At 40.7% G+C, this 20,878-nt stretch overlaps 2 protein-coding genes across 2 annotated transcripts in view; one reads left to right on the forward strand and one right to left on the reverse strand.

Moving 5' to 3' along the window:
• The window catches only part of LOC306850608 (dihydropyrimidinase-related protein 5-like), a 618,334-nt gene that overhangs the window by 36,411 nt on the left and 561,045 nt on the right, over positions 1-20,878 (forward strand). The gene's annotated exons all lie outside the window — the stretch shown is intronic.
• The window catches only part of LOC306849974 (pleckstrin homology domain-containing family H member 1), a 53,997-nt gene that overhangs the window by 8,327 nt on the left and 24,792 nt on the right, over positions 1-20,878 (reverse strand). The window contains exons 13-22 of the mRNA XM_079385372.1: positions 20,544-20,654; positions 20,351-20,437; positions 15,335-15,493; positions 14,234-14,314; positions 13,911-14,090; positions 6,217-6,328; positions 5,887-5,999; positions 3,117-3,293; positions 2,924-3,021; positions 1,903-2,080 (exon numbers count right to left, since the gene is read on the reverse strand). Coding sequence (XP_079241498.1) covers positions 1,903-2,080; positions 2,924-3,021; positions 3,117-3,293; positions 5,887-5,999; positions 6,217-6,328; positions 13,911-14,090; positions 14,234-14,314; positions 15,335-15,493; positions 20,351-20,437; positions 20,544-20,654 — 1,296 coding nt within the window. The remainder of the gene's footprint in view (positions 1-1,902; positions 2,081-2,923; positions 3,022-3,116; positions 3,294-5,886; positions 6,000-6,216; positions 6,329-13,910; positions 14,091-14,233; positions 14,315-15,334; positions 15,494-20,350; positions 20,438-20,543; positions 20,655-20,878) is intronic.

Below are 20,878 nucleotides of genomic sequence, written 5' to 3' on the forward strand. Positions count from 1 at the left end.
CCGCTCCTCCAGAGCGCCCTCAAGTGCCCGCTCCTCCAGAGCGCCCTCAAGTGCCCGCTCCTCCAGAGCGCCCTCAAGTGCCCGCGCCGCAAGAGCGCCCTCACGAGTCCGCGCCGCAAGAGCGCCCTCCTGCGTCTACGCTGGTCCCGTCCAGCTCTCCTTCGTCTCCGCTGGTTCCGTCCAGCTCCGCGCCTCCCGAGCACCCTCAAGTGCCCGCTCCTCCCGAGCGCCCCCAAGTGCCCGCTCCTCCCGAGCGCCCCCAAGAGCCCGCTCCTCCAGAGCGCCCGCAAGAACCCGCTCCTCCAATGTGGGCCCCAGAGGGGAACTTTCCCAAAGAAATTTTGGGGGGGGGCCATATAGCCGCAGTTTGTGTGGCCAGGCCAAAGGCCACAAAGGACCCCGATCCATCATGGCCTCCCGAGGACCCCGATCCGCCATGGCCGTCCGAGGATCCAGATCCGCCAAGGCCGCCCGAGGACCCCGTCCTGCCATGGCCTCCCAAGGCTCCGGATCCGCCATGGTCTCCCGAATCTCCAGTCCTGCCATGGCCTCCCAAGGCTCCGGATCCGCCATGGTCTCCCGAATCCCCAGTCCTGCCATGGCCTCCCAAGGCTCCAGATCCACCATGGCCTCCCGAATCTCCAGTCCTGCCATGGTCTCCCAAGGCTCCTGATCCGTCCTGGAGGCTCCCCTGTCCTATCCTGGTCCTGCTCCAGCCTCCAGGACGCCCGCCCCCCCCTCCCCGATGTTACTGTTACGGTGCGGGACGCACCTTCCGGGAGGGGGAGATACTGTAATATATCTGTTTCTGTTTAGTTTCCTTTCTGCCCATATTTGGTTCTTCCTGTTTTAGTTCATGACCCAGTTTTGTTAATTAGTTATATTCATCACCTGTGTTCTATTAATTACCTTGTTTCCTCGTTTGTTCCACTCCCTTTATAAGTCCTCAGTTCTCCCTCTGTGTTTGTCGGATCTTAAGTTAGTAATGGTAATGTGTGTTGATGCTAAATAAATCTCTTTTGTTATTCTTTGTCGAGCGCTCCCTTCTCTACAACCACCAACCGTTACAAATACCAAGTGACAACAGGGAAAAAGTATTTATTTATTTATTTGAAATGGAACAGCCTATTGAACCTTCACACATAATATTATTTTTAAAAATGCAATTGTGTTTTTGTTGAGTATCATATTGATACATCAGTCTTGTAAGGTTCTTATAGTGTGATACATGTATATGAGAATATGGAGTTCATATTCAAGGAGTTGGAAAAAAACACCTCGGTTTTATTCAGAGGCCCAAAGTGAGCAAAAAAAGTTTACAAAACTGTCATTTTGGTGTAGTTGTTATTTACATGGAAATGGAATTCTGATAGGTTGTAATGTAAATCAATGTGTTTTTTATAACAGTACAGCAGACTACTTCAAAATGCATATAAATATCACTCAGCATCTCCCAATAAAAGGCCTATGTCTTAGCAAGATGATATTAAATGCTTATTTTTATGATCAAATATCTGCAGTTTAATTGAGGGGGGCAAAACATACAATGCAATGCAATATAATGATGACTGAGAAATGCACAAATAAACAAAAGCCTGATCATATTTGATAATCACATTTTAGCTTCAGTCCAGTAAATATTAATCTTGAAATATAAGTAACAATAAAATTATTCTTACATTTACTTCATAAAAATGAGTAAAGATTTCACAGCACAAAGACAAGAAAAAAGACTAAAAAATACAGACTATGATTCAGAAGGCATGCAGTAGATTGTGTACAACAGGATTTTTAGTTAATTATGTTGCAAATTTACAGGCCTTAGAAATTTGCGTCTCGAGCATGATACGGTGGGCTTTATAAAGTGCCAGATCAGTGGGAACAGAACATGTTTGTGTGTACCTCATAAGTGTTGTTCATGAAGTGAACAGGTATGCTGAAGGGGAGCGAGTGGTGGTAGGGGTTTCTCAGCAGAATAGACAGAATTTCCATTCGTGAAGGCTTTGCTTCTCTCTCTCCATTCTGTAAGGTTCTCTCTACCGACCGCTGGCAGTACACAGCATACTTCCCCACTTCAGTCCTGTGGGTGTACACACATAAACACAGGCTTTCAAATTCAATTACATGAGGCATCACATACAAACCTTTATTCGTATCGGTATCTAAGTCTTGTTTTGCAGTAAGCACATCAAAACTCCCGTTTTTTTCTTATTATATTTAGCAGCCTTTTTTGACAGTGTTTTTAATTGAATTAAGATATACTGTTTATGACATTCTTAAATTATGAGGCCAAACACCAAATAATGTAAATTCAGATAAAACCAAATATATATTTATACATTTGAATATACAAATGTACATTTGAATATATAAGCCTACATTAAAACCAAAATTTATTTAGACACCAGATATCATTTTTGATATTTTTTTTACTAGTGGGTGCAGGACACTATAGTTCATAAATGTAAGTGAGGATAGCAAAATAAAGTGAACCGTGACATATTATAACCAAAAAATGTTTACTACCAGTAAAATTTGGGATCAAAAAATACACTTTGACCTGACCCGACCGTGTTTTGCTTACGTGTTTTTTCTTTAATTGCTAATGCGACCTTTTTACACCACAGACTGAACAAAATTAAGCATTGATTGGTAACGTTTTGACCTAAATTGGTATTATATAGTTGTGTACTTAAATTTAACAGCTGAATAATTTTTGGTTGATTGTAATCCATTACATACCTTTCCATCGAAGTTATCTGACATTATCAGATGAATTTGTTCTGACACAGTCAACACTAGTCAACATTTGAAGTGGATCAAAACCTTTCACCTTTTTTGATCCACTTCAATTGTTGACTACTGTATTATAAACATAAATATATATTTGAGAATCAGTATGAGAGTGAAATTGGCCAGTGACCTGGGATCTGCATTCCGCTGCAGGTACTGTCTGAGGTACCACAGGAAATGGTGCTGAGGCAGGAAGAGAGCTACACACAATGATAACAGCTGCCAGCACTGAGAAAGAAAAAGAAGAGCAGAGAGATATAGAAATATAAAACACTTCATATGATACAGTGTGAAATGTGTGTGTGCACAAATATGACACTGACCTGCGTGAGGGCGTAGTTGTGAGGAGTGCGGCAGTTAGTCTGTTTGATCAGCTGACAGTACATCTCATTCTGCAGCTCTGGATGTGTTAGGCACACCTGCAGTGCATTCTGGGCCAGCGAGGTGTGGTAGTCAATGGAGGGAGACTCCACCAGCACATTGATGAACAGCTGACATGACTACCAGGGGGGCAAAACAATAACTTATTTGTATGTGTGTGGGTCAATGACACTACATTTCTTCCTTAAGTTTATACAAAAGTACATTCAAAAATGCTGTTCATGAAAATTGTCCATAACAATGTCAGATAATTGGACCTTTTTATGATCACACAAAGTTAGTTCAGGTTGTAAAATGTAATGTGGTGTAACGGCCACCCAAAATATATTTAAGGAGAAATAAAATAAAATAATACAATTTAGATTTATAATACGTTTAATTAATTATACATTTAATTTATTATTTAGTTTAATTATTAGACGTGTCCTCTCACATGTATCCAAGATGGAAGAAAAATATGATATATACTTGATAGACACAACATGACATTTAAAGAGCCGTTAGATAGATTTTTATCTTGAAATTGGCATAAAAGTTTTTTAAAAACCATATGAGGGGACAGAGAAAAGCTAGAAATATATGGCACTACCATCTGTGATGAGAACAGAACAACCAGCAGATGGCGAATTCCTCACACAACATGTCAGCACATACAGCTGTTCTGTAGCCATACAGACAACGCATGCAACAACACGCTTTACTTTCTTATTAACATTCCGTTTCTGTTCGTACAGAAATTCTTACAATGCAAATTAAATCAAGTCAGGATGTAGCTGTCAACCCCCCATTCATTACTTCAGAGTGGGAGGCTTTTTCTTTCAGTATCAAATGACTACCTAAAAAGCCCCTCTGATCTTCAAAGAACGCTGAGGGCTGCACACGATGCTAGCTCTCGAGGATACGCCATTGAACTGTCAATAGGGCATAATGTCTGCAAACCTCTGGGGAACAGGGCTCTCAATAGAAAACGGCAGCCTGAGGAGCAACTACGGGCAACTGGAATGAGACTATCTCTCCAAACACTGGCAGCGATCCTCTTTGAACTCAGAATGAAATGTTAAGGCCTGTCCTCAAAATGAGACGTTACAGAGCTAGTGCCGTTTCCCACACAAAATGCTGAGAGCCACTTGTTGTAAGTCATTACTAGAAGTAGTGATGCTACTAACTACATTTCTTGCATAATGGATAACTGTAACAAACCCTACTTAGATTCTTTCCCTGATTTGTTTAGCTACTTTTTTTTTTTGCAGTTAGATGGTTAAGCCAGTAGGTGGCATCAAACGACTGTATTTTTGTGTTTAAGTCATTAAATCATTCACGCAACCAAATCGTTACAAAACAACCTAGTTATACAACAACTGAAAAAACATCCTAATTCACATTTATAAATCTACAAAGAGATTCCAGCATCATAAGCGTTTCGCCCAAAAATGACAACAAAGAAGATCTATTATTTTCCCTCTGTTTTGTGAACTGCTGAGCATGGCTTTTATCGAAATATAAATCTTAATGAGCAGTGTTTGTATTGTTAAGTAAAACTAAAACTATTACAAATAGTTTTTGTTAATTGAAATAAAGTTTAAATAAAATATTAAATATTAAATGAAAAACAACTTAAAAATCAGAAATGTTGCTTTGGCAACTAAATGAAATGAAGTTTAAGTACTTAACTTGAAAAAATAAATAAATGCTGAACAGAAATATTAACCAAAACTAAAAAATTACATAAGCACATAAAATTACTAAAACTTAAAATGAATTGAAAAATGTAATAAAATAAAAATATATAAATAAAACCTCACCCAATTCAAAATATTAATAAATACTATAATATACTAAAATAACAGATTATATTAAGTAATTTTATTTGTCTTGCTATTCATTAATAATTGTACATACATGAATATAATTCCTGATTTGCTACTTCATTTTCAAATTAGATGGCTTGTTAGTTCAGTTATTATGGATTCTTGTTCAGACTCAAAAGGAGATTATTTTAAATCTGAGCATCACTGAACTGAAAATGAACAAGCCATCTCATGTTCAGTTAAGGAGACAATACATTAATATATTAATATATCATCCAGGCAAGCACGGCTGCATATATTTTCTCAAAATACAGTCAAAAAGTAATATTGTAAAATATTTTTATAATTTAAAATAACTTATTTATTTCTGTTCTCTGTTATTTCTGTGGCAAAGCTGAATTTTACAGTCATTACTCAAGTCTTCGGTGTCAAATGATTCTTTCATTCTAATATGCTGATTTGGTTTCTTATGATCCATGTTGAAAACAGTTGTGCATCTTATTATTTTTTATTAATATACTGACCACATTTACTATTGACCCCAAACTTTTGAACTTTTAATTTGCTATTTTGATACCAGCAGCTTTTTGCATGTATTTTTGCAAGCTACAGTTTCAAATCAGCTTCCCCAACATGACTACACTACGTCAATCAGAGCCAAATCCGGCTCATTATCTCCTGCGCTATAATGAGCACAAGGCCTCCCATCACAGCCTTTGATCCTGCTGTGCGAGACACAGTAGCTCTCTCACACACAGGGACAGGATGACAACATCAACCCCCAGGAGAAGAGGACGAGGACAACTTAGAAGTGTTTCGAGAGATGGAGTGAAAACAAGAGGACATAAAGACTACATCGTTTGTGAATGTGAGAGTAAAAGAAGACACAGACGAGAGCATTCACCTTAAAGAGCTTGAGAGCCTCTGTTTGAAGAGCCTCGGAGGGCAGCGTGGTGAGAGGGTACTGCAGACCCTCTTTACTGAAACACAACACTTCGCGTTTCCACAGAGCGGAGTCTGCACACATGAACACACAACAGATTGAAAAACAAATAAAAATGGCACAACAGCTGTTATCAGGCCATAAGAACTGGTCGTAAACACTGTCTGGGGTCTGAATAGAGTCATTCGATCTGTCTTTCTCAATTTAAAACCATCCATCAAGTGACTTGAGAAGCAGTTGAACATGTTGTAAGAGTGTGCGGTTGGTAGATATTTAAAAGCAACTTCTGACCTGGGTCTCCATCCACATCCAACAGCTTGCCAATCAGCTGCTCGTACTCTGTGCCCACTCTCAAGCTGGCACAACTGCCCGCCGCGACGGTCAGGTGGTACAGCCAGGTATCCTACGAGAAAGACAGCAAAAGATTAGGTTTGAATGCGGATGTATAACTGAGATTACTTTCATTTACCAAAAGGAGTGACACTATTGAACAGCTGAAGGGATACTGAAAAACCTAAATTAGTAATGTAGCTCAGTCATGTTATTATTAAACTATTAAAGTCATTTTTGTTGATTGAAATAAATTTGAAAAAATATATTAGATGTTATATGATATTAGATGACAAAATCACAAATGCTGCTTGGCAACTAATTGATATTAAGTATAAAAAGAAGTACTAAAATGACTGAAACTTAAATTCAAATAAAAATGAAAGCTAAATAAGAATTATTTAAAACAAATGTCAAAAAGCCCATAAAATTACTAAAACTAAAATTAGAAAAAAGCTAACTCAAAATATTTTTAAAAATACTATAGTATAACACGGTATGCTATACTAACCCTTGTGCACCCTTATGGACATTTTTGTCCATTTTAGTTTTGTTTTTGTTTTTTTTATCATTTTGCCTGTGTTAATGCTAACTCCATACATTTTGGCACAGGTGTGTATTTTTATTGGAATTTTAATATTCCACGCTCATTTCCTTTAATAAACCTATTTTACACTAGGTACAAAAAAGTGAAACACTCAGCACCTTTTGGACAAAAATGTCCCCTTTGAAACCAATTAAAACTGCTATTTTTAATCGCAGTGATGTTTAACTGTAAAATGATGCAATTTTTGTTAATTATTCTTCTTTATTGTGTTTATTTTTGATTATCATTGCATTTACCTATGATCATTATCATTATTATTGATATCAGCTGTGTATCAACAATAAACAGTTGTATTGCTTGATTAGTATGGTGTACGGACCTTGTATTGACATCTCCTCTTGCTGATTAGCACCACACTTGTCTCACATCAGTTTTGAAAACAGAAACCATACTAAAACATTTTGGTGTAGTCGGCAGGATTCGCAAGACATTTAAAGTGATTTTGGTGCAAGGCAGAGAAGGTCTCAAGGGTGTTTTGAAGGTTTATTGATGCAATGTTTCGTAAGAAAGTAAAGGAGCCCGAGCCTGATGTGCTTCCCGAGTGGGATGACACTTTGTATGAGTCAGTTGCAAGAGAACTCAGAAAGAGTGGAGGGTTACCTCAGTGCTGGTCAGGTGCACTGAGGGACGCAGACCCGCATCAAGAAGAATCATGCTTGAAAAAGGTTGCTGACTCGGAAAAGGATCCATTGAAGGGCTTACAGAGTGTTAACTGCTTACAGAAAGCAGCATGAGCGTGCAGATCAGAAAGGTAGAGAGAATGAAAAACTGATGAAAGAAATGTCGGAAGCCTCATTAGCGCAAGGTCAAGCTGAAATTTTGCGCCAGTGTCTTAATCAGATGACTGGTGTGGCAGAAAAAGCTACTCTTCAGGTTGCCAAAGTTAATGCTAAAAAGAAGCAAAAACCAAATGTACGTAAAGTACGGCCGTTTGTAGCTACCGAAAATGCAGACGGGTGGGACCTGTCCACTTGGGATGGGAATATTTGGGATTCTGATGATTATGATACTGGACTGGATGAAGATGTCGGTCCAGATGACGGATCTGAAATAGATCCCCCATCTGTTCAGGTAAAACCAATTCACAGAAGGAGATTAGTGCAGGGAGCATTGGGTAATAACAGGCAAGATGTAATGGAAGATTATACTCATCATGAAATTTCAGACATCAGAGAGTGAATGAAACAAAAATCGGGAGAGCCTCTCGATCGTTGGTTAGTGCGTCTTATTGATCAGGGAGCAAGTCTGATCAGAGTGTATGCTGTTGATAGTATGCACTTCTTAGATCTGTGTAATGATCCAGTTGTTCTTGATGGAAATGACAGTAGCTTGTTAACCCTTACTGCTAATGCAGTGTATCGACGCTTCCCAGATGAGGGTTAGTTGGCCCTTCAAGGATGGACAATGGCACACTTTGAATGAGGCTGTCTCACATTTAAGAGAACTAGCTATGAGGGCAGCCGCAGTCACAGGGCATACAGGAGAGTTTGATGACACCCCACTGACTTTATCCATGAGAAATGCCATTATAAAGAATGCCCCTTCTCTGTACAAAGGACCAGTAATGGCTGTCCTTTTGGGGGCAGAGGATTGGACGATACGAGGTACAGTTACCAAATTACAGGAGTTAGGTGACTTGGGGGAATGGGACAAGATCGAGAAATAATGGTAATACATCAGAAAATACTGGGGAAGGCGTTCAGGAGGGAGTTTCCAGAAAACAGTTATGGGCTCTGTTGTGGCAGGCAGGGGTTAATAGAGAAGACATGGATGGAAAACCACTAGTGAGGTAATCAAAATGGCTCGCAAAAAAGGAGTGGTTAAGGAATAAGCATGGTGCAGTGTTGTGAGCGTATGTCCTTCAATGAATCAATTTGCAAATGTAATCATTCTGTGTACAAGTCAAAGAACAAAAAGAAAGATGTGTCTTCTTCTTCCTCTGAGTCATCTTCCTCAGAGGATGAGTCAGAGGAAGAACCAGAAGAAAAGGCAAAGGTCTTTGAAAACAGATCAGGGACTAGAGGGAAAAAGAAATGTAAGAAGGGGAAGAATAAGAAAAAGAGTCTTTACCCGTGTAAAGAATTGGATGAAATGGCCCAACAACATCACTACTAGGAAACAGGTCGAGCCCCCGCAATTTGTGCAACTGCTAATGTGATCTCGGCGCCACCTGTGAGCACTTCTGCCCGGCCGAGCAGAGTGCGTAGCCTCGGGTGTTCTGGAGATCTCAGGGATGAGTTGATAATTGGTTATAAAACTGTTGGAAAAGTGCAGACCAATATCCAAAAGCTCCTGTCGGGTGTATAAGGCAAAGCTGTTGTAAGGCAAAGCTGTTCAGTGCGAACAGACCCGAGATGAGCAGGAAAAATACTGCAAAATTGCAAAAACTGGAGAGACGCTGAGACTCGCAATGTGTTCGCGCCGCCATCTTGGTCTATTGATGTACCACAAGTGGTCCGAGGACAAATATCTAGAGGTATTTAAACCTAAACCTGCTCAGGTGTGGCAGATGGATTTCGTAGGCCCTTTGCCTTTGTGTAAAGGATGTAAGTACATATGTACAGCAGTGGATACTTATTCAGGGGTACTGGTGGCATTCCCTTGCAAAAGAGCAAATCAGGCTTCCACTCTAAACACTTTGCAACTGATTGAACAGTACTATGGTATGCCTTTACAAATCCAGACTGATAACGGTACACACTTTACTGGTACTAAAATAAAAGAGTGGACGTCCAGACAAGGGGTTGAATGGATCTATTATATCCCCTATTATCCTCAGGCCGCAGGGTTGATTGAACGAATTAATGGATTGCTGAAGAGACAATTGAAAATATCAGGAGACAGAGGAGATTTGGCAGGGTGGAGGGACCGTTTAGGGGATGCCGTAAAGGTGTTAAATAATCGGCCTCTCACCAAAGGTCAAACTCCTCTCATGTGGCTTAAGGTTCAACCTGTGACTGTGGAAGAGTGCCAGACGCAACCTGTCAGATTCTGGGTCACTGACCCAGAGGCAAGGTTGCCCATCAGGGGTACATCAGGCTCAGCGGGCCTAGATTTATATTCACTAACCACTGTAACTTTAAATCCACAGGAAGTTACCATAGTGGAAACAGGAGTTGGGGTACAGTGTCCTCCTGGACATTATGGACAAATATGTCCTAGGACAAGCCTGGCTATAAAGGGGGTCATCGTGTTGGCTGGGGTAATTGATTCTAACTATCGAGGGACCATAAAGGTAATCCTCCAAAACACTTCGGAAGTGCCACTACCCTTAGATAAGGGAAGTAAAATGTCTCAAATTCTAATTAAGCCAGTACACATGGGAAATGTATAGGAGATACCTAAACCTTCAGTGATAACAGAAAGAGGGGAGGGTGGAATTGGGTCAACTGATAAAAGTGGTGCCAAAGAACAACACGATGGTCCTCCTAAACCAGCAGAAATAATAGCAATGGGACAAGATAATAATGTTGCAGTAATGGAACCAGGAGAAGAACGATGGAGAAATGTCCCTGCTAATAGATGTTATCTAAGAGAGTCATAATAACGTTTGCGACGTATGTGTGCATTTTTCTTGTGTGCAGGAATTAATTGAGATGGTTGCTGACCACATGACTGTTTCTCGGAAATGTCTGGAGATGAGGCCTATTGGTGGTTAGAGGAGGAAAAAGGAACGGAGTTAATCCAATCCACCGACGGCTGGCCGGATCCTTTGCATCCTTTACATAGAAACGGGCTCTGCTTGGCGACCACAAGTTCATCATTCCGCGCTAGGGGAAACCAGAGAGATAAACTTCTGTTCGAGCACAACATCACCTGGCAATATCAACCAAGGTTGGCTGGTCATCAGGAGTGGAAAGTATTGAGATACCACTGCGTCCGACAAAGTGAGTGGTGGCTACAAGAAAACGCCTATCAACATCAAACAGGGTTTGATAAATCTGCAATTGTCCCCGTACGTCAAGAACTAAGACTCATCTTGGGTCGAGGAAAAGCACGACGAGTGTGGTCCACATACAGGGTCACGATAGTTTCGGCCATACAGATTAGTCTCGCGGGTTTTGTTCTGTGGGAAGATAGTGTTCCCATTAAACGCTGGAAAGAAGAGAATATAATATATGAGTCACCATGAAGATCATCATCTTGTTGATTGAACTGATTAGCCTGGGCTGGATCATCGGATCTTTTGCTCAAGTGCCTGGGATAGAGGTACGATCGTACAAAGGACTGGTGTTGCGATGGAAAAGTGACCCACATTCTAGGAGACAGGACAGTATCATCTGTGAAGCTAATGCTACATGTCCGGTAGGCATACTAAGGCCAACCGGAGGTTGCATGATATATAGAACTAATCTCTGTTTTCGGGGTCATTGCAATCTTCCGATATTAGATTGCCCAACAGATCTATCAGTAGAAGTACAAACCAATGTTTCACTATGTATAGAGAACTATACTACACGGAAATGTGATTGTCAAAACATTACTGGGTCACAAAGTGTGGTTATCAACAACCCAAGACCATTGACACTGTTTAACTCTACTAGAATCCACAACAGGTCCACATATGGGACGGTAATACCATGGGTTCATAAACCACAACACTTAAATCGACATGTTGTACCGATACCACACACTTGCACACCTGTTGCTTATGCTGTCAAACACACAACTGTGTTTTGGACCATTCTCTTCCCTCCTATACCCAAATGTAGAAACAAACGAGCATGGTATGATACATTATTTGGAGGGACAGGAACTGGTTTAGGAGTGCTTAACACTATTGACAAACAAGTGATCGCTAACAAACTGTCGAATGTAGGGAGAAATTCACATGATGCCTTACAAAAGTTAGGGCGATGGATGCCTTCTGGGATATATTCCCAGAAATATCAAGTTTATTGGGATGTAGTTTCTGCCCGAATATTGAAACATTCTATTAATGTGTCAGAATGGTTGAATTGGACAGAATGCAATCTCAATATGCTTTCAGCGAAGATGCTACTTCGTAATGTACAGCAAACTGTAATGTCTTCCAATTATAATGCTTGGAAGGAATTATGGAAAATTGATAAGGGATATTGGTTTAAGTTAAGTGCCCACAGTACCGTTTGTAATGATACTGTGTGTTATGGGAAGTGGGAACAATTTGAAGTTACTGAAGTTCACACACTATGTAAATATCATGTATTACCTGTTATAATAAAGGGATCTTATTGGACTATGCTTTTAAAGGGTGATTGGTTGAATCCTTATAGTAATCAAACTTATGATGTTTCTAATTGTGATAGCACTGATCAAGGAACAATCTGCTCCTTGCGAACAAGATATTCCAATCCATGTTTAACAGAAGGAGTTGGTGTCTGCCAGTGGGACCATTATATACCAACTGATATCTTGTTTGAAGTTGGATACTTTAACAATTTTAACATACTTTGTGTGTTACCACAATGAATCCACATCCTAAATTGCCTTACTTTTCATTTTCTGGATGCTTCCAGAATGTATACATCTGGACCTGGCATAATAGGACGTATTGGTTAACTAATCAGACTAGCACACACGATTTGACTCAAGTTCAATGGGAAATTCTGCATTCTAACTTAGGCATCTCTTTAGAGAAGCAGGCAAAATTACCGAGGGAATCAACCGAATTAGAGGACATGGCAAAGCAACATCTTCATAATGTGACTAAGTTGGCGATTAACACTGTAATCACATCTGATCAAATTGCTTATTTGGGCAAAATAATCGAGACTACTGCTCACGATAGCTGATGGTCCATCTTTGAAGGTCGGTCCCCACAGGCACGACATCTCCTCAATATATTTATCCATCCCATAATAATCCTACTGATACTTTTTATTTTGCTTAATCATATTGCTTGATTAGTATGGTGTACGGACCTTGTATTGACATCTCCTCTTGCTGATTAACACCACACTTGTCTCACATCGGTTTTGAAAACAGAAACCATACTAAAACAATTTTCATAAACTTAAACCTGTATAACTTTTTTTTTGGTTTCACTTTTTAAACTTTACTTCAACAATAATCTGCCATGGGTCTTCTTTAAAATGAGACCAAACTTATGTATGTGCTCCCAAGCTTCCGATTTTTATGACCGTTTTTTTTAACATGGGCATTTTTGTCCACTATGGACCTAAGCGTAACTTTTTTTTACTGATGCACAAGGGCTAAAAATAGTATAAAAATAACACTAAAAGAACAGATGCACCATTTTCAGAAACTGAGAAGCAGAGTAGTATTAGAAATTAGAATTTTAGTCAATCAGTTCATTTAGATGTTTCCTTTTATTCACAGACTTCTGTGCAGACTAAGCTAAATGCTGTTTCTGTTCATCAAATAATCCTGAAAAAAGTAGCATGTTTCCTTAAAAAAAAAAGCAACACAGTTGTTTTCCAGATTGATAATAATCAGAAATCTTTCTTGAGCACCAAATTAGCATATTAGGATGATTTCTGAAGGATAATGTGAACTAATGACTGCTAAAAATCAGCTTTGCAATCACAGGAATAAATTACATTTTAAAATATAATAAAATAGAAAAGAGGTCATTTAAACAGTAATAATATTTCACAGTATTATTGTTTTTACTGTATCTTTGATCACATAAATGTAGCCCTGGTGAGCGTAAGAGACTTCTTTCAAAAACATTACAAAATCCTACCAACCCCAAACTTTTAAAAGCTAGTGTATAAACTATAACTGTATAGTGCTATACAGGACTCCCTTGTAAAAGAGACTGTGTCTCAATGGGACTTTTCCTGTTTAAATAAAGGTTAAATAAAAAAAAATAATAAAACTGTTTTATATTCTGGTACTTTTTTGAGAAGTTGATTTGTTTAAATGTTAATGCTGTCATCATAGTAAAGTGTTGTGCTTAACAACATTAGTAATCACATACCTTCATGGAGAACTGATTTGCATATGAATGAAGTATTTTACATATTGTATTATAATAAACAAAAAGCAGCATTTAGGTAAATGCTAGGCAAAATTCAGATTGTGTTTGCATTGTAAGTGGTACCTTTTCTTGTTTAGTGCCGACAAGCAGGTAGGTAGGGCTTTGCTCTTTGGGATGAACCACTAAAGTGAAGTGAGAGGAGAGGAAGCCCCGCCCACCTGCTTCATAATCCTCATCAGAGTCACATGACCTTTCCACTTCTTCCACCCGTGCTTCCCGAACGCGTAGCTGACCCAGTGGGAACTGCCACAAACACATATTTGATCTCAGTATATGAATATACATATACCTGAATATATATTTTTTATTTTAACATTTAAAATACACACATGAACGTTCATGGAAAATAAAATCTTTCTGAACTGAATGAAGCTAAAGATATCCACCTTGTCATCCTGGTTCCGGTAGTAGTAGAAGACTTTCCCAATCAACGCACACCACACAAGCTTTGAATGACCATGTTTCACCTGTAGTAAAATAAAGACAAATATGGAGCGAGAAAGAAGAAGCAAAACAGCATCTTACTACCAGGTGTAAACAGGCTCAATATATGTAATCTGTGGTTGACAGTTGACAGTTTCCAGTTTATTCGTCAAACTGAAAATGGATAGTCAAATCAAATGCATTCGAATAGACATTCAACGCGACCATTTGACAAGACATCCTGAAGGTCAATAAACAAGCACAGCCACATACAGAAAAAATTGGATCTTGAACTGTCCATCAAAACCCTTCAGATATGAAGTCACCCCTCACCCCACACATAAACAGTCTGTGATCAAGGATTCCCTGTCAGATACATTCCAGGCTTGATGACCTAAGCTGTGTCCCAGCATGTACCAGCCATCCGGGAATCTCATCCCACGCTACTCGCTGTCACCTGCTCATTCCTTCTTTAATCGTCATTACTTCATTTGTTTTATACATGTCAAAACTCTTACTGTTATTATATGAAAATAGATGCCCTGACATGCTGGACTGGAGGTAGATACACTGTTCAAATACTGTGGATTTGACTAGATAAATTATTCAGCTTTTTAGTGTTAACATCATAAGCTAATACATTCAAGAGTAAAACTAAAAACCAATCAAATATTCATTGGGCTAAGCGAGACGGGATCATTCTCACACCTTAAAGGGATAATTTATAACCCAAAAATGAAATTATTTGTCCTTATTTACTCACCCTCATGTCGTTCCAAACCTGTATGAGTTTCTTTCTTATGCTGAACATAAAAGAAGATATTTTGAAGAATGCTGGTAATCAAACAGTTGATGGTCCCCATTGACTTCCATAGTATTTCTTTCCCTACTATGGAATTCAATGGGGACCAACAGATGTTTGGTTCTTCAAAATATCTTCTTTCATGTTCAAAATATGACAGAAATTCATACAGGTTTGGAACGCCATGAGGGTGAGTAAATGGTGCCAAAATGTTCATTTTTGGGTGAACTATTCCTTTAATAACACTCCTGTGAGCTCTTACCTTAGTTAGCCAGCCTCGCACGGTGGGCTTAGCTTCTTTATCCATGGAAATTGGTCCACTGGCCTGGACCTTGAGAACATTTTGGAGAACTCTGATCCAGTCCTCCTGGATATTTGGGGAGTCTGCAGCCAAGTAAAAGGTCTTCTTCTCTGTAATTAACTAGAAACAACACACAAATAAGAAAAACACGGACAGAGATTTAGTCAACAAAACTGGTTAATCATTCTATGACTATAATGGGACTGGTTTTAAAATTCTGTCTGATTCCGATAAGCAGATAAATATCTTCATTTTATGATAACCGATGATAACCGACAAATTGCAGATATTAAAATTTTAAAGTTAAGATAAAAACAAATTAGGCTACATTAATTAATGAGAGGCTCATAACTGATATATTGTACTACATGCAGATAATTATGACTCTTAAAGGCAGGGTATGCAATTTTTCAAAAACATTTTAGAAAACTGAGTCAGGGCCGAGTCCCAAAACAAACTTGTAGACAATCAGCAGTAAGGGGCGTGTCTACTCGTGATGTAGAGGAAAGAGCGTTCAGGGAACAGCCGAGCCGAGCGACAGAAAGATAGAGATGGTGGATAAAAAACAAACGACTGCGGAACGATAAGGCAAGAAGTAGGACCCATGTAAATATCGGTTCAGCTTTCCAGCACTGGAGAGAACTCAAGGAGTGGAAGGCCTGCGATTGGATGCCAAGGTTGGTTCTTCTCGATTGCGCACCACAACAACTAAAGCCTGCCTATACTGGACACGTGTATTTCAGGCGAGAATGTAGTTGTTTAAAACTCAAATCTGCAGTTTATTTATAAAAACAGCGGCTATTTGAAAATGTGCTTCGCCCATTTCGGAGCCGTGAACTCCACGTGATCACCGGGCGCTCAGTGCTCATGTATCCCGAAGAGAAGAGCATAGCCTCGGCTAGTCCTTCTGACATTTGCCGCTGGCTCTGATGTCTCTGTGTGGATAAACATAAGATATAATTTGTTTTGGGTAAATCTAACAGGTGATTTTTGGTCTTTATTCTATTGTTCTATTAATATGTTTAAATGAAAACGAAAAGAGGCAGTGGTGTTTGATATATTTCGTATGTAAATACAGTGAGGAAGATTGCAGCAGCCAAGGCGATCTGACTGACGTTATCAAGTATGCTGCTCTTTGCAGAATTACCCAGTAACCCCTCGCTGCAGAGCAAAGATCCAGGGGGCGGGGTTGGATCCACATCTAGGGGGTAGAGATTAAGAGTCTACCATGTAAACAGAGATTTTTGATTACCTTAATCCGGCTAAAGTCATAATCAAAGTAAACACAAATCGAATTAAGACATGTGGAGTATTCCTATTTTAGTTGCATTAGTGAAGTGCAGTACAGACATGTAAACACCTTAATCAAACTATTACTAGGACTTTTCGCAGCATTTTGCGACAGGATACACACACGGCAGTGGTCAACCATTTGACGGCAAATAAAAGAGCTTCAACACCGCCGTCGTCTGTATGCACGTACAAATTATTAACTGCACTTGAAGCTTTCATAATATTAAAAATTAAACACCCAAAACTGTATATGGCATCATCACGAAGACGAACTATATGTTTTTACGTGAAATTCTGGGTTGGATATCGGATGGCGTCGCGTGGTGATGTAATGACGCATGACATTAAGCGATCAATGCACTATAACATGTAAAACAGGAATATGAAAGGATTATTTTAAAAGCAACTCATGTAAACACCTTAATCATAATATTGTCTTATTCAGAATAAGGTAAATAATTAGATTACTGATGTCTATGTAAATGTAGTCACTGTTCCAGGTAATTTCAGTGGAAAAGTGGCTTATGTTTCACAGAACTAATCATTGCCTGGGTTGCGTAGGCTACGTATATGTGGGGCGGATCTATCAAAATAGGGGCGAGACCCTTTTGGGGTAGGGGCCTGTTTGTTTTGGTGATTTCAAATATCAACATTGGCTTCCAGAAATTGCTTACCCTGCCTTTAATTGACAAAAACTCAAAATTATTTCTACCATTATGCAATGTCCTGTAGAATTGTTTTCCAAGTCAGTTAATAACAGTAAAACAGATGGTTCAGTAAATTCAACAACACTGTCACGTCACAAAGGGACCCAGAGGCAAAGGCAAGTCAAAACAGAGAAAAATGAACTCAGGCAGTCTGTTGTTCGCTAGCTGGATCAGGCATTCGCAGAACAGGAAAATAACTCAGGAAACAAACTGGAACATAGAAGCAGACTTGACTTGAATGAGAGGGCGAACGGTCCCGGCCAGAGAGGTGAGTAGCGACTTCTACAGGAGACCGTATAGTCCGAAGAGCTGCGCCCGGAGGCAAACGATCCACTGGCCCCAAGCAACTGGGAAACTGGGCAGAGATCAGGTCAGACACTTGACTAGACAACTTGACTAGACTGGACAGGATAGTACTTGGCAAAAACTTAATAGAGAGATGGTAGTCTAGAGAGAGAGAGATCTGACAGAATGGCTGCGAAGCACAATAATCTGACAAAGGAGTCTAGTAACACACAGAGAGAAATAGAGGAACAAATCAGCGTCAAAAGGAAACAGGTGCCGTCCCAATCAGAGCGAGCGCTGATTGTGAAAGCGAACAGCTGAGTCTAGGAGGCAGAGCAAGAAATAGAAAGGAAAAGAAAACTGGAATCAAACCCGGCTCATGACAGCATCCCTCCCCGAGAAGCGCCCCTTGGCACTTCCGAGGGAGAAGACTGGCGAGAGCGAAGGAAGTCTTCGATGAGCGAGCGGTCCAGAATGTCCCGAGCCGGGACCCAGCTTCTCTCCTCCGGGCCGTACCCCTCCCAATCAACTAGGTAGTGAAAACCCCTTCCCCGAGGGCGGGTGGCTAACAATCTCTTGACTCTATAGACCGGAGGACGCTCAACAAGGACAGGGGGGGGGGGCGGGAGGGTGGGCGAATAATGGATTTAATACACGAGACGTGGAAAACCGGGTTTACCCATTGTAAATAGTGAGGTAGTTTAAGCCGCACCGCCATCGGACTAAGGACGTTGACTATGGAAAAAGGGCCAATAAATTTGGCCGCTAATTTTCGCGACGGAGACTGAAGGGGTAGGTTACCAGTGGACAACCACACTCTCTGGCCACAAACATATCTAGGGTCTTAGAGCGATGGCGATTGGCGGCCCGACAGATGCGTTCTCTAGTCTTACACAATGTCTTCCGTACCCTCTTCCAGGTAAGCTGGCAGCGCTTAATAAGGGCTTGGACAGAGGGGACAGAGATCTCCAATTCCTGCATGGAGAATAGCGGCGGCTGGTAACCTAGACAACAGTGAAATGGAGATATCCCGGTGGACGATTATCCCGGTATTCGGCCCAACCCAGCTGCTCACACCAGGAAGAGGGGTTGTGAGCAACTAGAGTACGGAGCAAACGCCCGAGGGGGCGGAGTGGGGCAAACCCGAAATGAAATCCAAAGCGATGTGCGACCAAGGGCGAGACGGAATAGGGAGAGGACGAAGCAACCCAGCACGGGGAAAATTACTAGGCTTGGACTGGGCACAGACAGGACAAGAGATTACAAAATGGCGTACGCCAAGGCCAGCCACCAAAACCACTGACGGACGGTAGCCAGAGTACCCCTAATTCCAGGGTGCGCAACGAGATTGGAGGTGTGACTCCAGCGGAGAACCACGGGACAAACGGACCTGGGGACAAACAGTCTACCAGCGGGACATTCTCAAGGAATCGTGACACAAGTGAGAGCTCTCTTAACCTGCCGTTCAATTCCCTAGACCACAGCCCCTACCACAAGACCATCGGGCAGAATAGTCTCTGTGGCAGAGCCGTCCTCAGAAGAATCGGACTTTCAAGAAAGCATATCAGGCTTGGTATTCTTTGAGCCGGGTCTGTAAGAAATGGTAAAGTTGAACCGCCCAAAGAATAAAGCCCAAGCTGTCGAGAAGCTTCGTGTCCATAGACAGCTTAATCATCAAAAATCTTAATAATCTCCTCCTTAAAAGCAGAAAACCGTTCACAGCAGCTGGCCTCAGACTCCCACACAGCTGCTCCCCAGTCACGTGCCCGCCCAGTCAAGAGAGAAAGCACAAAAGCTACCTTGGAGCGGTCCTCTGCATAGGTCGTGGGTTGGAGGGAAAAATTCACCTCACACTGTGTTAAAAAGGCTCAGCATTCAGTAGATTGTTGATACGTGGTTCAGGGAGAATACGAGGCTGCTGCAAAGCAGATTAGGCGGGACACAGATTCTGTAACTGACCGGTTAGCTCCGTTCGCTAGCTGGATCAGGCATTCGCAGAACAGGAAAATAACTCCGGAAACAAACTGGAACATAGAAGCAAACTTGAATGAGAGGACAAACGGTCCCGGCCAGAGAGGTGAGTGGCGACTTCCACAGGAGACTGTATAGTCTGAAGAGCTGCGCCCGGAGGCAAACGATCCACTGGCCCCAAGCAACTGGGAGACTGGGCAGAGATCAGGTCAGACACTCGACAGGACTCAACTTGACTGGAATCAAACCCGGCTCATGACAAACACATTTTATGATTATGATTATAAAAAATACTAAAAACTGTCTGTCTGTCCATATGTGAACTGAAAAATTGGCATTATGAGTGAAGATTTCAAATCATCTCCACCATGATGGAATGTACTGTATAATTTCTTCTGAAATCCTTCAAAGTCTTTTGGTAACAGTAAAACACGTCCAGATGATCTACAATAAATACTGCAAGATATTTTATGATTATGATATGCAATTACTCCCAAATTGTGATTACACTGATTCAAGACTGAGGACATTATACATAATTCCCCATTATTATTATTATTATTACGCCTTTGAAAACCCAATAATAACAGCTTTTAAGAGCTGAACATCCCCTCAAAACACAAGCGAAACTCATGCGATACCTATATCAGGATGTTTCTGAAAGCCTCGGGCTGACAGATTTGTTAAAGGCTGTTTAGGTGTATCAGCGTGTGTCTCTTACCTGGAATGTCTGAGCTCCCTCTCCGCGGGCTATATGACACGAAGAGTTCAGCTCCATTTGGCCCTGAGGTTTCCGGATCACGTCACTCTGAGAGCAGAACAAAGGCAGATATCATCAGTGCAGTAATTCTAAACTTCCTTCCCTCACACCGTATCTCAAATACCGCCACAGAGTAGTGGAAAAGCCAACTCACCGGCGACTTATAGTACAAGATCTCCCCGTTCCTCAGAATGAACCAGCGCCTCTTCCACGCTTTCACCTGACTGCCCATTTTCAGCAAGTATCCCGTCTTTTCTAGAGTCTCCTATATTGAAAGGCACATACAAAGCCGTTAAACATGGACAATCTGTCTTACTTCTAACTCTATGGATAGGATTGCAGTGAATGAGAATGCTAACTGATAGCTTTCTCCAGTATTACAGACCTTCTTGGACTAATACTAAAACGTATGAATTGGCTGAATAATAGTTACAAATATCATCTGAAGAACCTCTGTACTAAAAAATGTGTATTCTTGCTATTAACTAA

The sequence above is a fragment of the Barbus barbus genome (genome assembly GCF_936440315.1).
Source record: "Barbus barbus genome assembly, chromosome: 30".
NCBI classification, from domain to species: domain Eukaryota; kingdom Metazoa; phylum Chordata; class Actinopteri; order Cypriniformes; family Cyprinidae; genus Barbus; species Barbus barbus.